The sequence below is a fragment of the Artemia franciscana genome, chromosome 4, assembly GCF_032884065.1.
Source record: "Artemia franciscana chromosome 4, ASM3288406v1, whole genome shotgun sequence".
In the NCBI taxonomy this organism is placed as follows: domain Eukaryota; kingdom Metazoa; phylum Arthropoda; class Branchiopoda; order Anostraca; family Artemiidae; genus Artemia; species Artemia franciscana.
Genome location: NC_088866.1, coordinates 15,656,787 through 15,666,588, shown reverse-complemented (window position 1 = coordinate 15,666,588; position 9,802 = coordinate 15,656,787). Strand labels below are relative to the sequence as shown.

The following is a 9,802-nucleotide window of genomic DNA, read 5'->3' as shown; positions in this document are numbered from 1 at the left end:
TCATTAAAATTATCTCAAATTATTGAGTTCAAGAATTTAAGTTTCGTTTCCTTACTGCTGATCGGTTGGCGACAAAAAAAAAACCGCTCACTCAACATTCATCACTGTTTTTGTTGGGAAATTTTACTTATATGTTGCAAAAACATGATTTTACATGCAGATAAAAAAAGCATTAACATAATCTTACGGTCAGTTCCGACCTTATTTCAGTCCTCCAGCTTTCCTATATACTTTCTCGGCTTCCCTATGTACTAAGTCGAGTAATATACCCTGAAATTTTACCTACTTAACGTTTCCAACACTAACAACAAACTTGACCTATTCACCGAAACATTAATTTATTCAATCCCGTATATATAAAATCCAAAATCATGTGCGAAAAATAAATCACATTAGGATAAATAGTACCTTAGAGACAGAAAAAAAAAAAATGTAAAACACACGCAGTAAAAAAAAAAAAAAAGATTATCATCTGAAACACAACCATAGATTAAACTATTTAATACTTGTAAAAGCCTGGTCAAGAAGAAATTGCTTATTTTACCCAAGTTGATACAATAAGAAATATAATAATTAGCTATACAGATTCTGAATTAGAAAAACCATTAGCATTTGAAACCGAATAATAATAATGTTAATAGTTAGATTCTAAAATTGAAAACAAAAGATATATGGACGTACAATGACGCGATTATATTTAGTACTTTATTAATATAGAATATTACTGGAATTATTCGTTTACAGCATTGTTATCTAGTTACTATGCACCATTTTTAGAATATGGGGTTCAAATCTACAAAGAATGATTTTGGGAAACTCTGGAGTATATATAGTTGCCAGCACAAAAGTGTCTGGAAGTGATTTACCTTAATTCCTTGAAGATGCAAATTAATTTAGAGATGTCACTTCAATTCACCTCTTATTAAACTTAATGAATCTACAGCTAACTTGGAACAAACCAACATCCTTTACGTTTTTTCCTGTTTATAAAACACATCAAAGCCATTTGACTCAGATTCATATGCTAAAACAAAATGATACGGTTAGAGGGAAAACTAATGTTCAAACCAGTAAAAAAAAAAAAAATTAGACAAAACCAAGGAAATTGCATATACTGAAAAAACAACTATCTTCTTCTCCATAACAATTGTAGAACATAAACTTTAATAGAGATTATAAGAAAATAACACCTTACAAATAAGGACAAAAACCAAAAAAAAAAATTTAAAATGAAGTGTTGTTCCCCACCCTATTTTCAGCAAAATTATGATGGCGACCAAGTATTAGTGTAAACAGATTTTTCCTTATTATGTTTGTTTTTATACTCTGTAATAAAAATTGAAATCCCAGGAGTGGGCATAGTCTGCCCATACCCCACACTCATACATACTATACGTATGCATACTAATCTTCTTTGAGCTCTCCCCTCTCTGCCCTTGCTCAGCTATTGGGTTCAGGCCTGAGTATACATCAGTTGATTAAGTGCGCAAAATTTTGAAAAAATTAAAGAAAAATGAAAAAAGTGGAAAAAATCACTTAAAATACAATGTAATTTTTTCTTGGGTAGAATATTGAAATAAACGCTTAATAAAACTTGATAGCCTACAATTGTCCTAGTGGCGGCCCTGGTCTCTGTTGAGTCTGGGGTAGAATCTTGGTTAGCGCCCCCTCCCTGTCTTCTAGAAATTCTGGGGTCAAATTTTTAACAATTTTTGCCTCTACCTTATTAAATAAAAAATCAAAAAAAAAAAATAATCAAGAATTGCAAAATGATTATAACCATTAGATTATTCATTTGAAAAAAAAAAATCATTTGAATTCAGCATAGTTTATTTACTAAATTAATGGAAGTTTTCGAAAAAAAAAAGGTAGGAAACGCTACTTTACAATGATGCTTTTGCTACTAAAAATGGCACTTTAAGGTAAAATTTTCCTTTACCACATGATAATAAGGAGTTTGGAGAGCGATAATACTCAAGGATGATTTCCAACTTCGGGTTTAATATCCATTGTTTCAGGAAATAAAAAAAAACTTTTTTTTTATCAAAGAAAACGAGCAGTGACATTTTCGTATTTTATGTTTTAGATCTTATATGGACTTATCATTAGTTAAATTAACTTTCTATACACAAGAAAGAGATGAAAATGTTTATAATTTTGAACAGACATCACATATGCTGATTTTACTGATTGTGTAGCCCATTCTTTTTAAATTAGCCCCTAGCCCTAAGGACTCCAGCTAGTTACGCTAATACACCCGTTTATATTTGTAGCTAGACTTAAATTGTGCCGGGACACTGAATTAGAACAAAAGAAAATGATACAATACGGGTTGGAATGGCTCTGCCAATGCTCTAATCACAACCTAAAATAACAAACTACTAAATGAAAAAGCCGCAACTTAAAAATAGTATAATTATAAAAATAGGTACTTTTAATCCAACATTACTCCCCTCCGCCACCACTGAATTGCAAAAAATAGAATTCAGTGCATAACATTTCAATGCTATACACTGATGCAATTCATATTCAATGCATAGCACTTTATATCTATCTACTTTGCAGAGGTGATCATCCACATATAATAAGTGCTTCAGTATGCTTTAATTCAACGTACAATTTCAAGATTCCTTTAAGGATAAAGACCTCCCTTTAATAGCTTTGAAATACAAAACATAACTGAAGATAATTTGTATGTAAATCATCCAAAAAGCAACTTGCAAAATTTAAATTCTTTAAAATTATTACAATTTAAGTTGAAACCATTGAGGCATTAATGGTTCATGCGGATTTCAGTACCTACTTTTCAAATACTATGCTTTCAAGTTAAAACTAATATGGTCTATTAATTTTCCATCTCTAACAGCGTCACCTAATTATTTCTAGTTAGCCCAAACTGATCCAAATTTAGCCCCCCCCCCTCTATCCAACGTAGAATCCATTATTTCTTCCCGTTTGGGAGCAACTTTCTATGAATCACCCTCAAACTCTAAAATCACCGAACTATAAGTCTTACCACAGCAAAGAAATGACAGAGATATCAACAGATCAGTTTACTGAATCAAATTATTTACAAGATCAAATGCTGATCCTCAGTTAGAAATGAGGAATCCTAACTAATAAAACGCAGCATTCAACCATTTAGTAGAATTCAAGGTTGAAGCATATGTCAAAGAGTACAAGTAATTTATAAGGGTAGAAACTGGCGCTAGTGTCGACAAAAAAGTATATGGCGACACCTGGCATTTTTCAGTGTAATAAAAACAATTAATTTTCTTAGTACAGCTTGAGAACATGTCGAGTGTCGCCAAACGCTACATGGCAGTGACAGCTTTTTTGTCGACACTAGCCCCAGTTTCTACTCCTGTAAGTGACCCATACTCTTTGGCATATGTTACTAAAGTTCTCAATTGCCTATAGCTCGACCCCCAAAGATAAAGGCACATTCACAGCAAAACTGAATTTGAACAAGTGCTATTAGAAAACTGAACGACAACAGCCTTTTTTCCATTCAGCCATTCATAAGACTGAATAGAAAATTATTACAAACACTATGTGTCAAACAAGAATAACACATTGGGTGATTTTCAGACACAACCAATCAATACAGTAGGGCCGACAACAATGGATAAAGCACTTATAGTTGGAAGTGTGTTAGGGATTCGGAGAGGCTAACAACTGACACTATCTCCAGATTCATAAGACAATTTTATTTTTTTATACGTTATTTAAAATCTAGGAGCCTCTTTGTTGGACACCATACGTTCTTATCTTTCTCAACATCAATGGGGGTAAGAAAGACTTTTTTTTTACATAAACACTTTTATCGCCATCTATATATGAAATAACAGATGACGTTTTAAAATTGTTCCGCTCAATTCACACTCATGCACAGCTAGATATCAATGCCTGTTCAAAGTCATTTTTGACTAATCACAAATTACCTAAACTGGTATACATTACAATAAGGAAAGATGACTTGTTTGAGATGGAATATAGCTGTAGTAAAATAAAAATAAAATAATAATCGACCATATAACTTAAAGGTACTATTATCAAAGGCAATACATTTTTTTTCTTTTTATAATTAATCACCACGTTCCGACAACACAAAGGAAAGACTGGTTTGCCACTAGATGAAACGACTTCTAGTTAACCATCGGAGGTGGAGGTGGGCTCGGTCCATTTCCCTGAAAAAAAATGCATCAATAAACATTAAAAAACAGTGACCATCAAATTTATACAAAATATAGCCACGAGACAAAAGTTGAATATTTGAGCTAGAGTTTCCGATCTTCAAGCAGAATTCAAGGTCGCTAATGTTGAAACTTGGGAATTTGATTTTTGGGGAGTGGGAGAGCAAGTTTTGGGCAAAATTCCAATTTTTCAATGCAATAATAAGAAGCAAATTCAGTCGGAACTAGAGGGACAATATGAGGACAGTCACAAGATATTGCAACTCTCACACATTTACTTTTTTATCATAAAAATCCCTTTAAAAACAGCAATGTTATAAAAACCACCCCGCTTCGCAAAAAACAAATCAAAAAACCAAGAAAGACAGACAAAAAAAAATAAATAAAGATATCAATTTTTCGTCCCAGTGCCATAGCAAGACTCGAAAACGAATTTTTGACAGTAAAAAGAAGTAAATATTTTGCTTTTCATCCTCTTTGTGACAGATCAATCCTGAAATATCATTTCAACAGCATAAAGAAGTTAAGATTTTAAATTACTCCTCCTTGTTATTACGAAATGAAGATTTTCACCTCACAGTTTGCTTTTGTGAAAAAGAAGTTAAGATGTTAAATTACCCCTCCTTGTTATTACGAAATGAAGATTTTCACCTCACAGTTTGCTTTTGTGGTAATACGGGCAGATTCGCTTGAGAAACCTAAATTCAATTTAATACTTTTTGGTGGTATGCGACATTAGTATAATCTAACAGAGACCGCGCAAAGTGACTAAAACCTTGTTTCAAACTTAACTAAAACCTTGTTTCAAAAAGAGCCAGTCTTAATAATTAAAAATTCAACTAATAAAAACCAATTACAAAAAAAAAACTTTTGTCCCAACCCAAATCAGAGCAAGCGGTCACAAACACAAATCCACCAACGCGACGGGGGGGGGGAATGAATCCGCCACTGATTCGAACCATGTTTCTGCTATCGGATGGAAAGCCGCTTTAGAAAGCAAGCAAAGTAAGCACCAGGTCCATATTGGTGTTGGACTAAACCTTGTATTGATTTCTAATATATATTTGTAGCTAACAAGTATTTGCTTTCCTCTTCATCATCAAGAGTAACTAGTAAGCACGAACTAAGCAAGAGGTAGTCACAATAAAATCGTACAATCGTCCAAAAACAGGAAAGAAGAGCTGGATACTTGTGGTAATCACAAATTGCGGGTTTCTGATGCGCATATGGAGTTTAAAAAATGTTTCTGGAATCAAATTGCTTTTAGCAGTAAACAAATCGAAAACAATAATATTTTTTTTTTTGGGGGGGGGGTAGGAGGAGGTGAAGCATTAATTTGTTCACATGTAGCTCTTTGAAAAGTAATGACACTGATTGGGTTTTTAAGCAGGAACAGCGTTTCTTGAGACCTTTTTTAAGGGATGTGACATCATTTATCTTAAGAAAAGATTTCTTCTTCAGAAGTACTATTTTAAAAGATTCAAGGAGTCAACAACTACGACGCTTAATTAATGCTGAAGAAACAAACCCAAGCATTATTCACATAAAACTGTCAAAAAGCCGATCAAAGATCCCTTACACGCAATATTGCACAGACAGGAAAGATCTAAATGCTTTGAAATGACCACAGAAAAAGGAGTTTACACGAGGGCAGAGAAATGCCATTTCAAATTTGCCTGAAAAAATCAGGCAACTATGCATTTCGACTGGTTTACCAGGTACACCTACCTATTTCATGGAAGGTCGCAAATACTTTTGTCTGCTCAGAAAAACTTCCATCTTGATTCTACCCTCTTCAAAACGAGTTAAAAATGGATTTTTACGATCATTGTCAAAGAAATTTATATTTTAATAAAAAGATTTAAAGATTTAATTTTCTTGGCTTAGCCCCAAGCTGTGTTAGCTGCACGCGATTAGTTGCCACAATGATTTTGTAACTAGTAGTAATATTCAATAACAATTTAGTACAATTAATTTATATAAATATTTCGAATACCAACTGTAGCATATTAAATGTCATAAATAATTGTTTCTCCTCTTCACATTTAATTACTTCCGATAAAATACCGTCAAAATTGAATGTTATTCATAGAACAATTTGGATCTGAAACTGTAAACAAAACAGGATTACATTACATAAGCCTGTTTTCAAGTGAAAATAGGGAAATGAAATTTGTAACATTCAAACTCTTGCCAGAAAAATTCACTAGCCAAACTTCGTATTATCTTACAGCTTCATAACGATAAATCTTTTTTTTTATTGAAACAAAACAATGAAACACAAAAAATAAGAAAATCCAAATAATATATTCTTTCCATCTGTTTGAGAACATTAAACAATTTTGTCTGGCATGAATACATATTTTTCCAGAACAATTTGTTTTAACGGAAAAACGATAAAAATGTATTCAATTATTTAGAATTATTCAAACAGTTCATGGTAACAAACTGTAAGCAAGAGGCGAGTGGGCCCAATAGCAGGAGCCCCCTCCCACTCCCGAAAATTTTTCAAGAGATATTTTCAGCAGGGAGATTTTCCAAGGGGAGAATCGTCATTAATAAAAAAAGCTTCCGGGGAAATTTTAAAAGGGGGTGGGGGATTTCCTGGTACAATTTGAAGAAAATGCCAGGAATTAAATTTTAAAAAAAAGTTCTTTTCAATTGAAAGTAAGGAGCAGCATTAAAACTTGAAACAAACAAAATTATTCCGTGTGTGAGGGGTGTCGCCCTTACCTTGTCCCTTATTCTTTGCGCCAAATATTTTAGATTTTTGTTTCAATTCTTTAAGAAAAACTGCTAAAATACAAGGCCTTTTCAATTTGAATGAGCAGTATTTTCTAAAGAACTTCCAAGACTTTAGAGTAAAGGGCGAGACTTAGGGAATCAGCCCTGGGAGTTTCCAATGAAGTAAAAACAAAAAGTACAAAAAGGAGAAATGCTTTTGTCCAATGTAATTCCTAGCAACAAGCTTCATGTACACATATCCATCGTGCAATATAAGTGTCCTTTAGTAGGTTCCATAAAACCAAGTATAGCTAATGTATATTTTACTTAGTCGGTCATTTTACGAGCTTACTTGAGAGCAGGCTAGAAAAACCACAGCTCCCTAAGTTCAGAAATCAGTAAAACATTTTTTTTAAATGGGGAAATTAATTGTAACTGGTAAAAAATTGCTTTGTATATTAGGTCCTTCTTAGTTTTTTTTTTTCGCTTTTGCCCCTCTCCATAGAAAAATTGTAATGACTACTCTATGCACAATAGGAAAGTTTCAACTTTTAAATAGTCAGCTTCATAAAAACTATACAACCAATTTTAAACAGGAAAATTGAAAGGAAATTTTCATAGACAATATACGAGGGGTGTTTTTTAAACGAAATCCGTTTGAACATAAGTACACAACGAAACATTATTTTAAAAAGTAAATTTACATTTCAGAAAGTACATGCTTTACTCTACTTTTCTGCATAGTTACCAAGTTTTTACAAACACTTATCATACCTCTCAATTAATTTTTAAGTATCCTCTTCATAAAACTCTGTCGCCTGCTCCGATAACCAAAAGTTCATTGCCATTTTAACGTCGTCATCATCATTGTAACCGTCACCACTTAGGTGGCAACCGGTTGAACTGGAGACGTAAAATGGATCTCGCATATCACGCCCAAATCGAGGCAACGGAACATGGAATGGAAATAGACACACTCCCTTGTAAAGTTATAGGCCGAACTGAGTCTGTCCCAGCACAGACACATGGCATTGGTGTTTTGGAATATGCGTGGTGTTTTGTTGTTCGACTACATGCAAAGACGAACCACTATCAATGCAGAAACATGCTGCCAAATCCTCAGAAAGCTCCACAGAGCGAAACAATGGCATGCTGACAAAGTGAATTTTCCTTTTCATGACAATGGAAGACCTCACACTGCAGGTCAGAACCGGAATTTATCGAACAGTTTCGGCTGGAAAGTTTTAGACTATCCACTAGACAGTCCTGATCTTGCGCTCCACCTCAGTGGCAACGCTACAATGACGACGTAATAACGGCAGTGAATTCGTGTTCCCCAGGAAGTTGTTCACCACCTGCATAACCGATTTCCACGCGGCTTCAATTTCTCAATGGTCATTCGAGGAAAGGTTCGGCACAGGTAGTTGAAGCACCTCCCATCCTTATTGTAGAGTACAGGTGAACTGCTTCATCAATCTAAGCTTCATGTGTAGCGATGGGATCAATATCTTCTCCCTGTCAATATGAGGTTCGTTGATCATATTTCTTGCCCCAGATAGTAACTACTCTGGCACCAGCCACTCTTTCTTTACATAGTGCAGGGATTTGTCTTGACTGTCCTACATACAAATAAGGCATGAGTAATTTGTGAACCTAGACTGCAGACCAAGTAGAATGTTGACCGTCTTGAAGTCGATGCAGATGATCCATTGGTGCTGTTCATACTGGATTTTGTCAAGCACGTACTTCACTGCTTCACATTTTTCTTTGAGAATTATAAAGTGCAAAAGAGGGATTGAGGAACTGGTTCCCGTTGTGGAGGAGCGCAAACGTCAAAGAGTGCTTGTTGCTGTCAATGAACAGTAACCAATCTTTCGGATCGTATTGAGGAGCCCCGAGTTGACCAAGAAGACCGACAAAATTTTCGGCAGTACAGGAGGTCTTCCTCCTGATGGAAGTAGCCCGTATACTCCTCATGACTTCTACGAAAGAAAGTGATACGCGCGTTCTCACCAAGTAAATTTTTCTCTATGAGTCTGGAGGCCAACAGTTCGGAGGAAGTCAACAACAAGCTGAGATCCTAAACCAGATCATAAAGCTCACATTGTGAAAACAGCTACAAATCATCTTGTGCTTTATGCTCCTCTTCTGTATATCTTCCCTCATCTCCACTAGTGGCCTTGTCTTTGCTGTCAGGAAACTCTGTGAACACTGGTACAGGAATTTCTTCACAGTGAGCAACTGGATGGCTGGCATATGGAAGGTCACGGTACTGGAGGCTGTGTCGATTCTTCCGGTTGACGCCAGTAGTATTATGGCACAGAAGTAGTAACCCAAAGCATGGTCTAACGGCTCACTTCAATCCATCGGAATCCCAACCCTCAGTGAAGTTTTCGCGCCCTTCGTCCACCGCCGGAGGTATTCCACACACATCACCCAGTTTGACTTCAAAGTAAGCCTCGTAGGCGCGCCTTGCAAATCCTGTGATGTTCCTTCTGTCCACTGACAGCGTGTAATCTCTGCAGATATAGAAGAAAACGTTAGGAATATTCCTGCTTGACCGTCGCACGGAAATCATATCAATCAAGTGAAAAAAAAGCCCAGAAAAACGCAGGTTAGAGTCAGGCAATTAAATTTAGAACCAATTTGATCGGCTAAGGGTTAATTAAATAACATTGCAATCACGCATGCACGTACGCAGCTACTTTAGAGAAACAAAATAATGTTGTAATTCCATATATTCTTCAAGGAAAATATGATTGAACACAAAAACCTGTTATTAGCACATGTATAGCTGGTCAGGTAGGTCTATGGCTGTATCTCCAAAAATTGACCTGATAGAGCAAAATGAATGTGATATTCGGACTCAGAACACCAAAATT

At 35.1% G+C, this 9,802-nt stretch overlaps 1 protein-coding gene across 2 annotated transcripts in view; it reads right to left on the bottom strand.

Annotated features, from left to right (window-relative positions):
- Positions 1 to 321: 321 nt before the first annotated feature.
- LOC136026048 (small integral membrane protein 14-like) overlaps positions 322 to 9,802 on the bottom strand; it is a 28,936-nt gene continuing 19,455 nt past the window's right edge. For both annotated transcript variants that reach the window (XM_065702223.1, XM_065702224.1), the window contains exon 4: positions 322 to 4,190. In XM_065702223.1, coding sequence (XP_065558295.1) covers positions 4,149 to 4,190 — 42 coding nt within the window. In that variant the 3' untranslated portion in view covers positions 322 to 4,148. The remainder of the gene's footprint in view (positions 4,191 to 9,802) is intronic.